Source organism: Scyliorhinus torazame, chromosome 7 (genome assembly GCF_047496885.1).
Source record: "Scyliorhinus torazame isolate Kashiwa2021f chromosome 7, sScyTor2.1, whole genome shotgun sequence".
Lineage (NCBI taxonomy): Eukaryota > Metazoa > Chordata > Chondrichthyes > Carcharhiniformes > Scyliorhinidae > Scyliorhinus > Scyliorhinus torazame.
The window spans coordinates 184,657,554-184,678,291 of NC_092713.1; the positions used below are offsets into that span (position 1 = coordinate 184,657,554).

Consider the following 20,738-nt stretch of genomic DNA (forward strand, 5'->3'; position numbering starts at 1 on the left):
GGAGCCCGGCGAACCATGTCCATATGTTTTGGTCATGCCCGGCACTGGAGGTGTTCTGGAGAGGAGTGGCGGGAGCAATATCTCAGGTGGTGAAAGTCTGGGTCAAGCCAAGCTGGGGGCTAGCAATATTTGGAGTAGTGGACGAACCGGGAGTGCAGGAGGCGAAAGAGGCCGGCATTCTGGCCTTTGCGTCCCTAGTAGCCCGGCGAAGGATCTTGCTAATGTGGAAGGAGGCAAAGCCCCCCAGCCTGGAGGCCTGGATAAATGATATGGCTGGGTTCATAAAGTTGGAGAGGATTAAGTTTGCCTTGAGAGGGTCTGCGCAGGGGCTCTACAGGCAGTGGCAACCGTTCCTAGACTATCTCGCGGAGCGTTAGAGGAAGGTCGGTCAGCAGCAGCAGCAACCTTGGGGGGGGGGGGGGGATGGAGGGGACGTCCTGGGGGGGGGGGGGGGGGGGGGGGGAGGGGGCGGGGAAAGGGGGGACTGCCTGGGAGGGTGGATGAGCAAGAGATAACATGAAGGGTTGGGGAAACTGGCACGTACGGGTGAGGGCCAGTGTACAAAGCTGTGTAAATATATCATTTTGCCATGTATATATCTTGCTCTGCGCGATTTCTCGTTTTTTTTTGTTGTTACGAGGGGGGGGGGCTATTGTTTGTAAGGGAGAAAAATTGTGTTAAAAAACTTTAATAAATATATTTTCTTTTTAAAGAAGCGTTATCTGGACAGATGCATGAACCGATGGGGTATAGAAGTATATAGGCGGGTGGTCTAGATAGGACATGTGATTGGCACAGGCTTAGAGGGCCAAAGGGCCTGTTCCTGCGCTGTATTGTTCTTTGTTCTTTGAAGGTGTCTGGATGGGCCCTCCAGTATAGTGCTAAGAAGTCTCCCACATCATGGAGGCATTCTGCATCCTCCACATCGCGCTGCAGAGGGGCAACGTGCTGGAGGAGGATGAATGCCAGGCCTTATCCAACGTGGAGGATTCGGAGGAAGGCGAGAATGGGCATGACATGGGGCCTGGGCAGGTACAGGAGGCCGCGCACGTGTACGCATGGGCCAACGTGCATGGGGTGTCCTTATTGCCTCCAGATCCACGGACAAGGGCCCTAGCCTCCCCCCCCACGCCCCCGGCTGACCACCCCCTTCTGTGAACAGCCACACTGTGCCACCCCCACCCCTTGCAACCCCCTCTGTGATTCCTACCTGTCTCACTACAGGGTGCGGGCCCTGGGTTGGCAATAACACCAGGTTTGGTCCATGGGATGGTGACAACCCGCTCTGCGATGAGCTCTGGTGCTCCGCACCACTTGGCAACGTCTGACTCCTGCCCATGGTAGCACTTTCCACCATCAACCTGGGTGATCCTGCATGCGAGCTGGGCATTCCATCACAACCTTTAGGGTGGCGGAAGTGGGGACAGTGGTGGAAGGGATGGGGGGAGGCAGGGAGGTATGGAGTTGAGAAGAATGTGGGTGGGGCACTGGTTGAACTGATCTCTGGGGCAAGCCCACCCCCGACGGGCACCCATCAGACCCCACCGCCCAGCGCCTCCTCTGCAGCCTGCCCAGCTCAGGCCACCCCTCACACCCTTCTGACAGAGCACCCAGGCAGATTGAAACAGGGAACAGGTGTGTATTGTGCAATGGTGAACATATATGTGAAGGTTTGTGCCCTAACCCCCAACTGCATACCTAACTGGTGTCTCCCTTTCAGGCTTTACGGGCCCTAGCTCTATGTCTGGATGGATCCCCAGCTGGTACATTAGGAGCTGCAGGTGGCCTGATGTGGTTCCCGCCCTGTAACCTGGGTCTGCTTTGGTGGCCGTTTTCTGGGCGACTAGCTGCTGCTCGGGTGCCCCAGGTCATGTGGTGCTGCCCTGTTCTGCCTGTTGCCCACCAGATGCACCAAGGACAGGAGGGGGGAGTCCGAGATGCTGTGGTGTTCCAGCACCACCCCTGCAGGCACTGGGTGGTTGCTGACAACCCATCATGCATTGGTTCTGTGACTGCATCTCTAGAATCGATGGGACCGCCCTTTCCAAGAGCCCAAAATCTGTCCGGATGGCAGCTAGTCTCTGGGATGGGGCAGCTAGCCTCTGGCATCGGGCCACCCTCCAGCGTCCGCCCCCTCTGGCCCCCTGCCGCAGCATGTGTGTTGTGCACACCAGATAATGCCCCAGGAGCCACTTCACTAACATGCCTTTTCTACAGATTCAGGAATACAGCATTCACAGCCTTTCTGGAAAGGGGGAGAAAAGCAGGTCCTTGCCTTTGTGTCTGGGACTCAACTGCTCCCAGCAGTCTCTGACAGCCCTCCCACTGGGATAGGATCCAATCACCACCTGTTACAGGGCAGAGGATGGCCTTTTGGACCAATTCATTGGCCCCCAGGTGATCAATCAAATTGAGTCCCAGCCCATCTCTCACTCTGGTGCTGAAAAGTCTGAACCTTCTGTTCAAACTAGCAGAGATTAGCAGAGTGTTCTCTCCTGTAACTTCTGAATTCCTAATTTTCTCTGCTGCTTGACTTAAAGATACATATCCACTAATCACCCATGGATCAAAAACGATAACGGCAAAATAAGAGAACGGGGAAATAAGGGAATAAACAGGAAGGGCCCTTACACAATAACAACATGATACTGCTCACTGTGATTATCTGTAAACTGGGGCTTCTGTTCATCATTTTTATCACTTCGTCTATCATAAAATTATTGACATGAAATCTGATGATCTTGGAAAGTTTGGCAGCAGAGCAGTTGCTATTGTGAAAGCCCATCTGCTGGGAAAGCACGATTGTCTTGTGCAGTGTCTCGTTAGGATTAAAATGGGCTGGGGACCATTTTGAAAAAGGGTCAATTGGTTTCCTGATTATGACCACACAATGTTCCAAGAAATGCCCATGTAACATCGTGGGCCGAAGGGCCTGTTCTGTGCTGTATTTTTCTATGTTCTATGTAACATGGGGTTGCCATGGGGGATGAGCAACCAAGATGTAAAAGGTAAATTGAAAGCTAACTGCAAGGAATTGAGTCAGTCAATGGTTTCTGTTTGGTAGCTATGAACACATTGAAAGGTCTTGTAAAGGGGAAACAAGAAAGGCTCTCCCTGAATGGAGCATTTTCTGTTTGGCAGCCATCAAATAGATCCTGGTGTTGAAGCAGGTCTCTGAGAAAAGAGAAGAACCTGTGTTACTGTATGTTATACAGGAAGGAACAGAGAACTGAAGACAGGAAGAACAAGAACACAATCATTAGGAGAAGGATTAGGTCATACCAGCCCTCAGGCCTGTTCTGCCATTTGATAAGTTCATGATTAATCTGGTTGAGACCTCAACTTCACTTGTGTCTGCCTTCGTAACTCTTGACTCTCTCACTAATCAAAAATCTGTCTCACTCAGCCTTGAATATGTTCACTGACCCAGCCTCCACTGTTCTCTGGGGAAGAGAATAACACAGACTAATGACCCTTTGAGAGAAAAACATTCTCATCTGCATCTTAAATGGGAGTCCCCTTCTTTTTAAACTGTGCTGACTAGTTCTAGCCCCTCTCACAATGGGAAATATCCTTTCAGCATCCACCCTGTCAAGTCCCCTCAGGATCTTACATGTATCAACAAGATCATCTCTAATTTTTCTAAACTCTAATGGGTATAGGCCCAACCTGCTCAACCTTAGAACAATGGATTGCAGATTGGACAAGATCCATTGCAAATGATTCACAGTTGCCAGGGCCGAGGAAACTGTTTATCAAGGAGTCAGAGAAGGGAGTCTCTGGGGATTCTGTGCCATCAGAATTGTCATGACCCAGGTATGAGAGTATTTGTTGATATGCAATGTGTTGGTGGAAACCGTGTCTGGGGATTTCAGATGGAATACGGTTGCTGGTGAATGCCACTCAAAGGCTGAAACGATTTAATGAGAAATCCTACAAAACAGAGGTTGAGTTGGAAAGAGAATGAGATTGCCCATGGTCCCACATTTGTGCAGGAAGTAATGCGAGTTCTTATAACCATGTGGAGTGTATATTTGTTGTATTGACTATTTAAAGTGAAATTTACCTTTTTATTTAAAATATCCTTCGCTGGTTAATTAATGTTTGAATCATTTGATTTTAGCTGGTTTGTTACAGTAAAAGTTTTAAAAAGTGAAATCTTGCTCAGTGGATTTCTTTCCATTGGCTTCATGGCGATTCCTTTCTTTTTAAAAAACGTTACCAGTCTCTATGGGCTTCGTAACAATATAAACAAGGACGTGAATATTTAAAAACTTTTTTAATTAATTTTAAAATGCTGCTCTTTTCCTTTTAAAGAAGATTCATTAATGCTTTTTAGATGTTTATTTCCTAACTTTTAAAATATTATTAATGTATTCAATTGCTTTATCAAAATATGCTGCTTTCAGATTTAAAGACAGAAGGTTTTCATTCAAATATTTATTCTCAAATAATATTTCTGTTAATGTAATGTTCATTGAGGCAACCTGTAAAAGAGTCTGTAAATGTACTGGTACTGCATAGCACGATATCTATTAGGAAAAGCTGCCAGGAATTAGCACAGTCTGGGAGTGCTCCCAACATTTTGATTTTAAAATTCCTATCTTTGTTTTCAAATCCCTCCATGTTCTTGTCCCTTCCTTTCTCTGTAATCTCCTCCAACCCCACAATCCTCTGAGATATCTGTGTTCCATAATTTTGGCCTCTTGAACATCCTCAATTAACATCACTGCATAATTGTTGGGCAACACAGTGGGTAGCACTGATGCCTCACAGCGCTAGGGACCATTCTGACCTCAATAGACTAACTGTGTGGAGCTGCATGTTCCCCCCATGTCTGCGTGGGTTTCCTTCGGGTGATCCGTTTTCCTCCCACAGCCCAGAGATCTGCAGGTTAGGTGGATTGGCCATGTTAAAATTGCCCCTTAGTCTCCAAAGTTTGGGTGGGGTTACGGGGACAGGGTGGGGAAGTGGGCCTAGGTAGGATATTTGTTCAGAGGGTCAGTGCAGACTCGATAGGCCAAATGGTCTCCTTCTGCGCTGTAGGGATTCTGTGATCGTTGGTGGCTGTGCCTTCAGCCCCAAGCTCTGGTGTTCCCACACTGCACCTCTCCACCTCGTTTTCCTCCTTTGAGACATTCCTTAAAACCTATCTTGTAGGACAACATGGTGGCGCAGTGGGTTAGCCCTGCTGCCTCATGGCGCCGAGGTCCGAGGTTCAATTCTGGGTCACTGACGGTGTGGAGTTTGCACATTCTAACCGTGTTTGTGTGGGTCTCACCCCCACAACCCAAAGATGTGCAGGGTAGGAGGATTGGCCATGTTAAATTGCCCCTTAATTGGAAAAAATTAATTGGGTACTCTAAATTTATTTGAAAGAAAACAAAACAAAACCTATCTTATGGTCATCTGACCTGATAGCTCCTTATGTAGCTCGGTGTCACATTTTGTTTTACAATGTTCTTGTGAAACACCTTGGATTGTTTTATCATATTAAAAATGCTATATAAATGTGAGTAGTTGCTGTAGAAAGCGGTTTAGAAGAATTACATTTTGGAGTTCTGGGAAAATGGATACAGATTTGAAAGATGACAAGACTTTCGTTGACTTTACAGAGGAAAGGGAGAATGGAAATGGGGCAGGAACAAGGGGGAGAACTAGTTTTATAACCAAAATACAGTTTTGCAAAATCAATTGTTCAGCTGATCATTTGGATCACAGATGCATTGAAAAATTGAATTATTCCCCACCTCAAATTGGAATAAATGTAAGAAATTGATATATATTATATTTCATATTTGTGGCAATAATGTTATTAAAAGCCCTGCTTTTAAATACATACACGCAGTTTGTCTGCTAAAGCTGTTATTCAGGTGTCATAAAAGGTGAAGTAATCATTCATTCCAACAACTTACTTGCTTACAGAAAAAGGGCTAATGGAACATTGTATATATTTATTTGTTTATACAGACCATAATCCATTGAAGTTTTTGGAGAAGTTTAAAGGTCGAAATGCAAGACTGTTTAGATGGAGTTTATTGTTACAACAATTTAACTTGAAAATTATATGTGTTTGCTGCTACTTTATCATGACTTTGAGATGTAAGAAGAATGGAACATTCCAAGTTGGAAAAGGAAAACTGAAATAGACTGCACTAATGTTTAAATTTACATCCATAAATATGATGAGATATGTATCATATAGTGTATGAGTAGTGTTTAGTAATGAGCCGTGTTTAAAGTTGAAAAGGATTTGGAACATGAAGCTACCTTTTCATATTGCTGGTTCATTTCACTTAGACCATAGGACCATAAGCCATAGGAGCAGAATTAAGCCACTCGGCCCATCGATTCTGCTCCGCCATTCAATCATGGCTGATAGGGGGAGATGTGATGAAGATAGAAATTGATATATATTATTTCATATTTGTGGCAGTAATGTTATTTTAAAAATCTGGTTTAAAATACATACAGGCAGTGTATCTGCTAAAACTGTAATTAAGGTATTGTAAAAGAGTGTGGTAACCATTCCTTCCAACCACTTACTTGGTTACAGATAAAGGGCTAATGGATTTTTAAAAATATGTTGTATGGTTCCCTGGAATTTAGATGATTTATGAAGGATTGTATTTAGTCCTAGCTAAGCAGATCATGAAACTTAGTGGGATACAGATGATGTAATTAATGGGAGGAGCCAGGTCTGTCTATAGTTTTGTAGTCTGATGTAAGATTTTAAGTTGTAAGATTTCTGTTGTAAGATTTTAAGTTGAACAGCACTTTTGCCAAATGCTGTTAGGTTGAGCAGAAGTGTATTTGAACTGCTTTTGGTAGGAACTCTCCAAAAGTCTCTGCAGAGATAAGCAACATGTTTTGTTAATTTTATTTGTAAGTGGGATTTGAACTGTATTGGTCTTGCTTAATTGGAATTAGTGGCGGGTGCAGACGGTACAAGTTTTACCTCTTATTTAAGAACTGTTTAACTGATCATTGTAAAGCTATTTCTATGATATTAATGTGGTTAATTATGTGTTTAAATTAAAGTTTGTTTGAACATAAAAGATATCTATTGGTCAGAGTTACCACTCCTGGGGTGAAGTATCCTTTCCTCACAGCTTTACAAATAGAAAAATTGTTTGGGGTTCTCATCTGATATCCCCTCTGGTATCCTAACAAAATAAAATTAGCATATTAATGTCGACCTGCCTGGTTTGAATTTAAACAAAAACTTGGCAGTTAACTGTTCCCTAGTGCATTCTCTGTGGCAACACCTCTACCAGTCAGAGTCCACATACCAACCAATCATCACTCTCTTCTCGTGCAGTACAAATTATTGTTCCCTTTGAAATTTAGTATTCTTGCAAATCTGTCCTGATGAGTGTCAGATGAAATGCTTGGGCAGCATGTCTCTTTTTTTCAGCAATATTCAAGTTCTGTATTACCAAGCAACTGATCAGCATATTCTTCTAAAATAAAAAGTTGTCTAAGAACACAGCGTGGTCTTGTCATGTATGAAAATGTTAGAGACTGTGGACAGTCTCCAAAAACACCATGGGCGGGATTCTCTGTCCTGCCGCACTGTTTTCTGGTGCAGCCCGCTTCCGCCGGCAGCGGGATCCTCCTTCCCGCCAGTCGGCCAACGGAGTTTCCCATTGCGGGCATCCCCACGCTGTCAGGAAATCCGTGGGTGAGAGTGTGCTGCCGGGGAAACGGAGGATCACGCCGACGGAGAATCCAGCCTCATGAAGTTCCTAGTTTAACTTCCCTTGCAGAATGCGGGTCTGAATGGGCAATGCTTCCATTAGCAGTGTATTCTTACAAAAGCTTACGTCAAATTTTTTCATAATTTCAACTACAAGAACACTTTGCTTCATGAAGCTGTCAGTCATTCAAACCAGCCCTGTACTGTATGCTGTTTTACTTTGCTATTTTGCCATTGGATAATGTATTGTCAACTCAAAAGGATCTCCTCCTCGGAGGAGGTGAGAAAGCTGTCTTGTGTACCTCCATGTAGTAAAGGACTTGACCATCTTCTGCACCCCAGGCTGAAAAATGACCAGCACTCATCCGACATGATGTAGGACTACTCCTTATCTTGTACCAACAGCCTGTACTGGGAGCATGTTCAGGTGATTCTCTTGAAAAAGGGGGTGAAAGATTTCTTTTTCTGTAAAATAATTCCAGGGATCAATCAAAATTAACATAATTATCCTAATGTATTACAAAATATTTTTTAAATTCAAAACAAAATTCCCCGCCCATTTGCTGGTGGCTGGTTTCCTGGCAGGGTGGGGTGACTTCAATGGGAATTCCCATTGACAGTCTCAGGAGCAGAGAATCCTGCCATCAGCGAATGGCACGCCGCTTCCCACCGCCGAGAAACACGCGGCTGGAAAGCCAGGGAATATTGCCCATACTTTCAATATCTTTAGTCGGTATACATTGATAATTTGGATATGAAGAATAATAAGAAACGCAGCATCACATGCAAAGCGAACTCCAGAGAAGCAAAAACGACTTGATGCCACATTCAGTCAACTATGGACTTGATGTCGCACTCGGTCAAATGCCCCCCTTTTTTTGTTTAACAAACATTTTATTAAGGCATTTATGATTTTACAACAACAAAAGATACAAATGTAAACATAATTCAGTATGGAACATCCCCCCAACTAACAACCATACCCAGCCAACATTACTTATACACACAATTTCCAAGGCCCTCTATCTCCTCTTGCTGATCCCGCCTAAACTAACTCCCCCTACTCCCCACATTCCCGAACTCCCCCCCTTATTGTATCTGCTAACAGTTTAGTTTTCCCCGAAGAAGTTGATAAATGGCTGCCATCTCCGGACGAACCCTAACATTGATCCTCTCAGGGCGAACTTAATTTTCTCAAGCCTGAGAAACCCGGCCATGTCGCTAACCCATACCCCCGATTTCGGGGGCTTCGAGTCTCTCCAGGATAATAAGACCTGGTCCGGGCTACCAAGGAGGCAAAGGCCAAAACGTCAGCCTCTCTCCCTGGACTCCCGGGTCTTCTGATACTCCAAAGATCACCACCTCTGGACTGGGCGCCACCCTCATTTTTAGCACCGTGGACATGACATCGGCAAATCCCCTGGGCTTCGGACATGCCCAAAACATGTGGACATGATTTGCCGGCCCTCCTGCACACCTCACACCTGTCCTTCACCCCAAAAAACCTGCTCATCCGGGCCACCATCATGTGGGCCCGGTGAACCACCTTGAATTGTATCAGGCTGAGCCTGGCACATGATGAGGATATGTTGACTCTACTCAGAGCATCCTCCCACAGACCTGCCTCTAGCTCCTTACCCAGCTCATCTTCCCACTTGCGCTTTACCTCCCCTATCTGGGTTCCCTCCCACTCCATGAGCTCTTCATAAATTTCTGAGTCCTTCCCCTCCCCCACCCCCATTTTTAAACTACCTTATCTGTATCCCCTATGGCGGTAGAAGCGGAAAGGCCGAAATCTGCTTTCATACAAAGTCCCTGACCTGCAGATAGCGAAACCCATTTCCACCGGCAATTCAAACTCCTCCAAACAAGGAAAGATCCCATCGATCCCTCAGCCTCTCAATCCTTGCTCTCTGTCACCTCCGAAATCCCCCATCCAACCTCCCCGGCGCAAACCGGTGATTGCCACAAATTGGAGCCCACACCAACGCTCCCTCCACTCCCATATGCTTTCACCACTGTCCCCAGACTCTCAGAGCCGCCACCACCACCGGCCTTGTGGAGTACCGAGCCGGTGAGAATGACAGAGTTGCCGTTACCAGTGCCCCTACATGATGCCGCCTCCACCCGCTTCCATACCAACCCCTCCCCCTTACCCACTTCCTAATCATGGCTATATTTGCCGCTCAGTAGTAATTCCTAAAGTTCGGCAGGGCCAACCCTCCTCCCGCTCAGCGCCACTCAAACAGCACTTTCCTTACTTGCAGTGTTTTACCCACCCACACAAACCCAGAGATCACCGTATTAACCCGCTTAAAAAAGGTCTTTGGTATAACAATACCGAGATACTGGAAAACAAATAAAAATCTTGGCAGAATCGTCATCTTTAAGGTATGTACCCTCCCCGCCAGTGACAATGGGAGCATGTCCCACCTCGAAAGTCCTTCATTTGCTCAACTAACTGGGCCAGATTTAATTCATGTAACTGCTCCCAATCCCGTGCCACCTGAATTCCCAAGTATCGAAAACTCCCTTCCACCACTTTAAAAGGCAACTCCCCCAGCATCCTCTCCTGCCCCCTCACCTGGACCACAAAAATCTCACTTTTACCCATGTTCAATTTATACCCCGAGAACCGGCCAAATTCCTCTAAGAGCCGCATAATCGCTCCCATCCCCCCTAGCGGGTCAGAAATATACAGGAGTAGGTTATCCACATATAACAAGACCCTGTGCTCCACCACCACCCCGGACTAACTCCTTTCATCTCTTTGACACTCTCAGCGCCATCGCCAATGACTCTATAGCCAAGGCAAACAACACTGGGGAGAGCGGACATCCCTGCCTCGTCCCCCAGCTCAGTCTAAAATAGTTCAAGCTCACTCGGTTCGTCCGCACACTCGTCACTGGCGCTGGGTAGATTAAATGCCCCTTAATATCACACTCGGTCAAATGTCCCCTTGATATCACACTCGGTCAAATGTCCCCTTGATATCACACTCGGTCAAATGTCCCCTTGATATCCCACTCGGTCAAATGTCCCCTTGATATCACACTCGGTCAAATGTCCCCTTGATATCACACTCGGTCAAATGTCCCCTTGATACCACACTCGGTCAAATGTCCCCTTGATATCACACTCGGTCAATTGACTCCTTGATATCACACTCAGTCAAATGCCCACTTGATGTCACACTCGGTCAAATGTGGCATTGATATCACACTCGGTCAAATGTGGCATTGATATCACACTTGGTCAAATGTGGCTGTGATGGACCTCCGATGGCGACTGGTGGGAGAAGGTGACACATAAGGTAGCTCCCGATACGGTCGTTGATTTTGAGACTTTTTAACCCGGTTCCCGGGGATTTTGGTTACCAAAACTGGCCCTTTGTATGGAATTTGGTCGGTGAAAATATGTTGAAATCTATGAAGAAGTTGGTAGCAAGAAGATTACAGGGGGTAATCCTTCAACAGCACCAGAAATCCCACGAAGTTCAGCAGGAGGGAAGGTGGAGGACCCGGCCTTGGGTGTGACTGCTCATATCACAGTGGAAACGCTGACTGAGGTGATGCCGCATGAGTTTGTGAAGCATTTTGAGGTTCAGGGCAGGCTGATGATGGAAACCGTTAAACGGTCAATTAAAGAGGCATTTGGCCAGATCCAGGAGAAGCTGGAAAACATCTCAGAGGCGATGGAGGAGCATGGAGAGGCGCTGAAGGGTGTGGAGGCGGCCTTGTTACGGCATGGTGATCGAATCACCTCATGGGAAGCTGAGATACTGCTCGTGGAGGAGAGGAACAAGAATCTGAGGATTTGGAGAACAGAACCTCAGAATCATGGGGTTTGCCAGAGGGGGTGGAAGGACCAATGCCGACTGAGTTCTTTTGCCAAGGTTTTTTTTGGGGACGGATGATTGTCCTCTCCAGAGTTGGATCAGGCCCACTGAGTACCTCAGCGGAAGCCTTGGGCGAATGAGCGGTGATTAGCGGATGCCACAGCTTCAGGACAAGGAGAGAGTTCTGCAATGGGCCAAAGTGAATTGGGGCAGCACGGTGGGGCAGTGGTTAGAACATAGAACATACAGTGCGGAAGGAGGCCATTTGACCCATCGAGTCTGCACCGACCCACTTCAGCCCTCACTTCCACCCTATCCCCGTAACCCAATAATCCCTCCTAACTTTTTTGGTCACTAAGGGCAATTTATCATGGCCAATTCACCTAAACTGCACGTCTTTGGACTGTGAGAGGAAACCAGAGCTCCAGGAGGAAACCCACGCAGACACGGGGAGAGCGTGCAGACTCCGCACAGACAGTGGCTCAGCGGTGAATCGAATCTGGGACCCTGGCACTGTGAAGCCACAGTGCTATCCACTTGTACTACCGTGCTGCCCACGGTGTTAGCATTGCTGCCTCACGGCGCCGAGGTCCCAGGTTCGATCCCGGCCCTGGGTCACTGTCCGTGTGGAGTTTGCACATTTCCCCCGTGTTCGTGTGGGTTTCGCCCCCACAACCCAAAGATGTGTAGGATAGGTGGATTGGCCACGCTAAATTGCCCCTTAATTAGAAAAAAAAAAAATTGGGTACTCTAAATTTATTTTAAAAAACAAAGTGAATTGAGACTTTAGGTGCAAACAAAGCATCATTATGATATACTGATGTGCCGGAGGGGAGTTGGCGAAGCGGTATGTGGCTTTTAATAAGGCAAAGTCAATGCTATTCAGGAGTGGAGTCAGATTTGGAGTGCTGTACCCAGCAAGACTGAGATGACTTTTCGGTCGAAAGATCGTTTATTCAATACGTCGAAGGAGCCGGAGGCTTTTGTCAAGGTGTAAGGACTTGGACTTGATTAAATGGATTTGATTGTGACCTAATGTAGACGTTTGGGGGCTTCCGGGTGCGGCTATGCAGAGCTAGGTCGCATATTCGGTAGCTCCTGCTTGGAACGGACTTTTGGGCTCTTTTACAGGGCCCCCATGGCATTTGTTTGATATTTCCCGGTGTGGGAAGAAGACTGCAGCATTCCCCTGACAGTGTCCCCCAGGAATGTTATGTCTTTTGGCTACCAGACCTGGCAGAAACAGTAAAAGATTTGGCTGCAACAGGATAAACAGGGCCTCTTCCAGCATGCAGGCGGGGGAAGGGCAAGCTTAAAGCTGCAATCTGACTTGACTCTATCAAAGGTGAATTCTAGCAGCAGAGGGAACAACTGTGAAAAGATCTACCAGGGCCATTGAAGAAGCAGGGACTAGGCTTCCGGTGGCGGCCATGGAGGAGTAGGTCGCGCATTCGGCAGCTCCCGTCTGGAACGGACTCCCAGACCTTTTTCAGGAGTATCCACAGACTTTTTGAGGCAGACTGGTGAAGCGAACACTGCCAAAAGGATTCCCTCTCGACTTCCGATTGCGGCTATGCGGGGCTAAGCCGCACGATTCGGCAGCTCCCGCTACCACGGACCTTCGGGCTCGTTAGAGGAGCTCCAACGGAACTTTTTTTTTTTTTTTTTTGATGCAGCCCGTGGGGAAGGGAAGAGAGCGGTCCCCCTCCAACTTCTATGAAACGGACCAGAAGTGTAACGGCCAAAGGAGTGGCACTGGAGCAACGGGAGAAGCGAGGGGAAGAAAACAAAATGGCGGCGGCCAGGGACAAAGGGGAGCTGCAGGAGTTCATCAAGCGCTGCTTCGAGGAGCAGCGCAAGGAGATGCGCAAGAGATGTTGGCGCGCATGCTTTCGGCAATTGAAGGACTCGGGATCACCCAGAAGGCCCACAAAGCTAAGATCCAGGAGGTACAGAAAAGAGTCAGTCAGAACGAGGACGAGCTCGTGGGCCTGGCGGTGAGAGTGGAGCAGAACGAGGCGCTACACAAGAGGTGGGCGGGAAGCCTAGAGAACAGGTCGAGGAGAAAGAATCTGCGAATCCTGGGTCTCCCTGAGGGAGTGGAGTAGGCTGATGCCAGGGCATACGCGAGCACGATACTCAAGGCGATGATGGGCACGAAGGCCCCTTCGAGGCCGCTGGAGTTGGACGGGGCACATCGGGTGCTGGCGAAGAAGCCCCAGGCAAATGAGCCGCCAAGGGCGATGGTGGTGAGGTCCAACCGGTTCACGGACAGAGAGTGGGTCCTGAGATGGGCCAAGAAGGAGCGGAGCAGTAAGTGGGACAACGCAGTGATCCGAATATACCCGGACTGGAGCACGGAGGTTGCAAAGCGGAGAGCGGGTTTCAACCGGGCCAAAGCGGCGTTGTATCGGAAAGAAGTGAAATTCGGAATGCTGCAGCCAGCGCGACTGTGGGTCACATACAAGGGCCAACACTATTACTTCGAAACGCCTGAAGAGGCGTGGACCTTTGAACAAGCCGAAAAGTTGGACTCTAACTGTGGATTTGTGAGGGTGGGGGGGATGTTTTGGGGTTTGATGTGTGATGGTTGTTGTATATAGGGGGTCAATCACACGCAGGAAATGTTAGATGGGCTGGGGGAGAGAGACAAGGCGCGACAGGAGCTGCGCCAGAGGGGGCGGAGCGGGCTTTGGAAAGGCTGGAAGGGGAACGAAGGAATGCATATGGATTGGGAGACTCCCATGCGGGGAGGTCAATGGGACTGTGGGGGAAGCCGGGGTCAGCAGGCGTCAGCTGACTTACGGGAGTGACATGGGGGGAGCAAAAAAGCTAGACAGGGGTCTAGCGGGGGGAGGGGAGGGGGGAAGGGGAGGGAAAAAGGGTTGCTGCTGCACTGGCCGAAAGGGAATGGGACACAGAAGAGGTGGTCGGGACGGGGGTCGCCCCTCTGGGGGACTGGAGGGTGAGGGAGGCGTGGACGCGGGACTGGCCCAGAAAAGGAGATGGCTAGTCGGCGGGGCGTGGGGGGGGTGAGAGCCACTCCAATCCGGCTGATAACGTGGAATGTGAGGGGCCTGAATGGGCCGGTGAAGAGGGCTCGAGTGTTCGCGCACTTAAAGGGACTGAAGGCGGACGTGGCCGTGCTTCAAGAGACACACCTGAAGGTGGCGGACCAGGTCAGGCTAAGAAAGGGATGGGTAGGACAGGTATTCCACTCGGGACTGGACGCGAAGAATAGAGGGGTGGCAATATTGGTGGGAAAGCGGGTGTCATTTGAGGCCAAGACTATTGTAGCGGACAATGGAGGGCGATATGTAATGGTGAGCGGTAGGCTGCAAGGGACGTGGCCAGCACTGGACGGCTCCAAATCAAGGACTGGAAAGAGGCCGGCGGCGGCCAAGGTACTTAGGGGGTTTATGGATTAGATGGGGGGAGTGGACCCATGGCGGCTTGCAAGGCCGCAGGCCAGGGAATTTTCTTTCTTCTCCCATGTACACAAAGCCTACTCCCGGATAGATTTCTTTGTTCTGGGTAGGGCGCTCATCACGAGGGTAAGGGGACGGAGTATTCGGCTATAGCCGTTTCGGACCATGCCCCGCACTGGGTGGAACTGGAGCTGGGAGAGGAGAGGGACTAACGCCCGTTGTGGCGGCTGGATGTGGGACTGCTGGCGGATGAGGTGGTGTGTGGGAAGGTGAGGGGGTGTATCGAAAGGTACATGGAGGCCAACGACAACGGGGAGGTGCAGGTGGGGGTGGTATGGGAGGCGTTGAAGGCGGTGATCAGGGGAGAGCTCATTTCCATTAGGGCTCATAGGGAGAAGACAGAGGGTATGGAAAGGGAGAGGTTAGTGGAGGAGATTTTGAGAGTGGACAGGAGATACGCAGAGGCCCCGGAGGAAAGATTACTTGGGGAAAGACGACGGCTCCAGACGGAGTTTGACCTGTTGACCACAGGGAAGGCGGAGTCACAGTGGAGGAAAGCGCAGGGGGTGACCTACGAGTATGGGGAAAAGGCTAGTCGGATGCTGGCACACCAGCTCCGTAAGAGGATGGCAGCGAGGGAAATAGGGGGAGTCAAAGATGGAAGGGGAGCCACGGTACAGATCCCAGCCCCCAGCGGGGGAAGAGGGGATGAGACGATTCCTAGATCAGCTGAGATTCCCGAGGGTGGAGGAGCAAGAGGCGGCTGGTTTGGGGGCACCAATTGGGTTGGAGGAGCTGAGCAAGGGTTTGGGGAGCATGCAGGCGGGGAAGGCCCCGGGACCGGACGGATTCCCGGTGGAGTTCTACAGGAAGTACGCAGACCTGTTGGCCCCGCTACTGGTGAGGACCTTTAATGAGGCAAGAGAGGAGGGGACCCTGCCCCAACAATGTCGGAAGCGACAATTTCTTTGATCCTAAAGCGGGACAAGGACCCACTGCAATGTGGATCGTACAGGCCGATCTCGCTCCTCAACGTGGATGCAAAGTTGCTGGCAAAAGTGTTGGCCACGAGGATCGAGTACTGTGTCCCGGGGGTAATCCGCGAGGACCAGACGGGATTTGTAAAGGGCAGGCAACTAAACACCAATGTGCGGCGGCTCTTAAACATGATAATGATGCCATCGGAGGAGGGAGAGGCGGAGATAGTGGCAGCTATGGACGCGGAGAAGGCCTTTGACCGAATAGAGTGGGAGTACCTCTGGGAGGTGCTGCATAGGTTTGGGTTTGGGGTAGGGTTTATCAATTGGGTTAAGCTCCTTTACAGAGCCCCGATGGCGAGTGTAGTGACGAACCGGCGGAGGTCGGAGTACTTTCGACTGTACCGAGGGACAAGGCAGGGGTGCCCCCTGTCCCCCCTGTTGTTCGCATTGGCGGTCGAACCATTGGCCATGTCATTGAGGGAGTCTAATAAATGGAGGGGGGTGGTCCGAGGGGGAGAAGAGAATCGGGTGTCGCTATATGCAGATGACCTGTTGCTGTACGTGGCGGATCCAATGGAGGGGATGGTGGAGGTCATGCAGACTCTAAGGGAGTTTGGGGAGTTTTCGGGCTATAAGCTCAATGTAGGGAAGAGTGAGTTCTTTGTATTACTGGCGGGGGACCAAGAAAGAGGGATAGGGGACCTACCGCTGAGGAGGGTGGAGGGGAGCTTTCGGTATCTGGGGATCCAGACAGCCAGGAGTTGGGGGACCCTACATAAACTGAATCTGACGAGGTTGGTGGAGCAAATGGAGGAGGATTTCAAAAGATGGGACATATTACCGCTCTCGCTGGCGGGTAGAGTGCAGTCGGTCAAAATGGTGGTCCTTCCGAGGTTTCTGTTTGTGTTTCAGTGCCTTCCCATCGTGATCACTAAGACCTTTTTTAAGAGAGTAGGCAGGAGTATTATGGGGTTTGTGTGGGCGAATAAAACCCCGAGAGTAAGGAGAGGGTTCCTGGAACGCAGTAGGGACCGAGGAGGGTTGGCGCTGCCAAACCTGGGGAGCTACTACTGGGCAGCAAATGTGGCGATGATCCACAAGTGGGTTATGGAGGGAGAGGGGGCGGCATGGAAGAGGATGGAGATGGCGTCCTGTAAAGGAACGAGCCTGGGGGGGTTGGTGACGGCACCGCTGCTTCTCTCGCCGACAAAGTACACCACGAGCCCAGTGGTGGCGGCAACGCTAAGGATCTGGGGCCAGTGGAGACTGCACCGGGGTGCAATGGGAGCATCGGTGTGGTCCCCGATCAGGGGTAACCACCAGTTTGTCCCGGGGAAGATGGACGGGGGGTTCCAGAGCTGGCATCGGGCGGGGATTGGAAGAATGGGGGACCTGTTCATCGACGGGACATTTGCGAGCCTAGGGGCACTGGAGGAGAAGTTCGAGTTACCCCCGGGAAATGCCTTTAGATATATGCAGGTGAGGGCTTTTGTGAGGCGACAGGTGAGGGAAGTCCCGTTGCTCCCGGCACAAGAAGTTCAAGATAGGGTGATCTCGGGTGTATGGGTCGGGGAGGGCAAGGTGTCGGAAATACACCAGGAGTTGAAAGAAGAGGGGGAAGCGCTGGTGGAAGAGTTGAAGGGTAAATGGGAGGAGGAGCTGGGGGAGGAGATCGAGGAAGGTCTGTGGGCTGATGCCCTAGGTAGGGTTAATTCCTCCTCCTCGTGTGCCAGGCTCAGCCTGATACAATTTAAGGTGGTCCACAGAGCGCACTTGACGGGGGCGAGGTTGAGTAGGTTCTTTGGGGTAGAGGACAGATGTGGAAGGTGCTCAGGGAGCCTGGCGAACCATGTCCATATGTTTTGGTCATGCCCGGCACTGGAGGGGTTCTGGAGAGGAGTGGCGGGAGCAATATCTCAGGTGGTGAAAGTCCAGGTCAAGCCAAGCTGGGGGCTAGCAATATTTGGAGTAGTGGACGAACCGGGAGTGCAGGAGGCGAAAGAGGCCGGCATTCTGGCCTTTGCGTCCCTAGTAGCCCGGCAAAGGATCTTGCTAATGTGAAAGGAGGCGAAGCCCCCCAGCCTGGAGGCCTGGATAAATGATATGGCTGGGTTCCTAAAGTTGGAGAGGATTAAGTTCGCCTTGAGAGGGTCTGCGCAGGGGTTCTACAGGCGGTGGCAACCGTTCCTAGAATATCTCGCGGAGCGTTAGAGGAAGGTCGGTCAGCAGCAGCAGCAACCTTGGAGGGGGGGATTATTGTTTGTAAGGGAAAAAAATTGTGTTAAAAAACTTTAATAAATGTATATATTTTTTTTAAATGTAGACGTTTGGGAGGTGTTCTAATTTGTATCTGTTGTACGTTTGGGATTGCAGCGACTGCGGTTGTCAAGGGTAATGGTCAGGGCATCAGAATGGGGAATTTCTGGTCCCCTGGGGAAGTGTAAGTATTGTAAGGGTGTTGGGTTCTGGTTGCTCATCCGTTGCCGGTAGGGATGGGAGGTGTTGTTTTTCTTTATTCTTTGAGCAAACACCCGGTGTGAGGGGGGGTTACCTTTGCTAGTTGTAAGGTTTCAGCTTGCGAATGGGAGTAAGGTGAGGGGAGGGTTGAGTACGGTTCAGTGAGCCGAGTTTATTTGTTTCGTGGGGATGGTGGGAGAGAAGAGGGATTTGTTTTTCTGGAAATCCTTTCTCAGGTTTATGAGGAGGAGGGGGGCTGACGGGAATGGATCTGACTTGGACTAAAGGTTTTTAAATGTCTTGTCCTTGGGCGGCACGGTGTGCAGTGGTTAGCACTACTGTCTCATGTTGCTGAGGACCCGGGTTCGACCCCGGCCCCAGGTCACTGTCCGTGTGGAGTTTGCACATTCTCCCCGTGTCTGCGTGGGTTTCACCCCCACAACCCAAAAGATGTGCAGGGTAGGTGGATTGTCCACGCTAAATTCCCCTTAAAAAAAAGAATTGGGTACTCTAAATTTATTTTTAAAAAGTAAGTATCTCGTCCAGAGGGCGGGGTTGGTGGCAAGACCTGCACATTATCCAAGCTTGGGCTGTCAAGTGGCAAGTAACATTCCCGCCACACAAGTGCCAGGCAATGACCATCTCCAACAAGAGAGGATCTAACCATTGCCCCCTTGGCATTCATTGGCATTAGCATCACTGAATCCTGCACTCTCAACATCCTGGAAATTACCATTGATCAGAAACTGAATTAGACTAGCCATATAAAAACTGTGGCTACCAGGGCAGGTCAAAGGCTAGGAATCCTGTAACAAGTGATTCACCTCAAGCTTCCCCCCCTCCCCAAAGCCTGCCCACCATCTACAAGGCACAAGTCAGTAGAATACATTCCACTTGCTTGGGTGAGACCAGTTCCAACAACACTCAAGAAGCTCGACACCATCCAGGTCAAAGCAGCCCACTTGATTGCTCCACCTTCCATAAACATTCACTCCCTCCCCCACCGACAAACAGCGGCAGCCTTGTGTACCATCAAAAAGATGCACTGCAGGAACTCACCAAGGTTCCTTAGACGGCACCTTCCAAACCCACGACCACTACCATCTAGAACCGGAAAGGCAGATACCTTGGAACACCACTGCCTGGAGGTTCCTCTCCATGTCACTCACCATCCTGACTTGGAAACATACAAAGAACAACAAAGAACAAAGAAAAGTACAGCACAGGAACAGGCCCTTCGGCCCACCAAACCTGTGCCGACCATGCTGCCTGTCTAAACTAAAATCTTCTACACATCCTGGGTCCGTATCCCTCTATTCTCATTCTATTCATGTATTTGTCAAGATGCCCCTTAAATGTCACTATCGTCCCTGCTTCCACCACCTCCTCCGGCAGCGGAACCCAGGCACCCACTACCCTCTGCGTAAAAAACTTGCCTCGTACATCTCCTCTAAACCTTGCCCCTCGCACCTTAAACCTATGCCCCCTAGTAATTGTCCCCTCTACCCTAGGGAAAAAGTCTCCGTTCCTTCACTGCCGCTGGATTAAAATCCTGGAACTCCATCCCTAACAGCACTGTTGGTGTACCTATGCCTCAGGAACTGTGACAGTTCCAGAAGGCAGCTCATCAACACCTTCTGAAGGGCAACGAGGGATGGGCAATAAATAGCCACATCCCATAAATGAATTATAAAAATATAGTGAGCACTCTTCTCTTTCTCCAAATAAATTGTCTTCTCAGCTTTGATTATGGAGAAGAACCTAACAGTATCTTTGAAGGGCAAAGCCCCAAGGGATCTCTGAAATTATATTGGCAGGATTGTTCATTCCTGACACTAAGTGTTGACGCGTTGCAGGATTTGTGGAGTTCCACGAAAGCAAAACTGGCGCCGCAACTGGACCGATTCAGCGATCGTGGAGGAGCTCACATCGATTCCAATGAAAAACGGTGCGGGATTCGCTGGGTCCGTGATTGACACTCGGGAGGCTGAGAAGCTGCAGCCGCAGATACACATTGCACTCCCCACATACACTTATTCCAGCCAACAAGATGGCCCTGGTTGCACTGGAGAACGCCCATCCCACTGATGGGTCGGCTGGGGCCAGAGGGCACCTTAGGGGGTTCCCTGGGGGGGACACCCATACAACCGGTGGCCCTAAGTTCACTGTGGGCAGTCAGCGACGTGTGCAGCTGCAGGGCTGCCTTGCTGGCTGCGGCAATGGTGCTCCATGCCCGTCCATCCTGACCCCACAGCCCACCTCCAGGCCACCACCCACTACTTCCACTGGCCCGCGGCACGACTGTCAGCAAACGTTCCGTACCCCCTCTCTCTCCC

At 49.7% G+C, this 20,738-nt stretch overlaps 1 protein-coding gene across 1 annotated transcript in view; it reads right to left on the bottom strand.

Moving 5' to 3' along the window:
- The window catches only part of LOC140427421 (uncharacterized), a 75,903-nt gene that overhangs the window by 24,041 nt on the left and 31,124 nt on the right, over positions 1-20,738 (bottom strand). Inside the window, exon 4 of the mRNA XM_072512953.1 lies at positions 8,002-8,164. Within this exon, the coding sequence (XP_072369054.1) occupies positions 8,002-8,164 (163 nt within the window). The remainder of the gene's footprint in view (positions 1-8,001; positions 8,165-20,738) is intronic.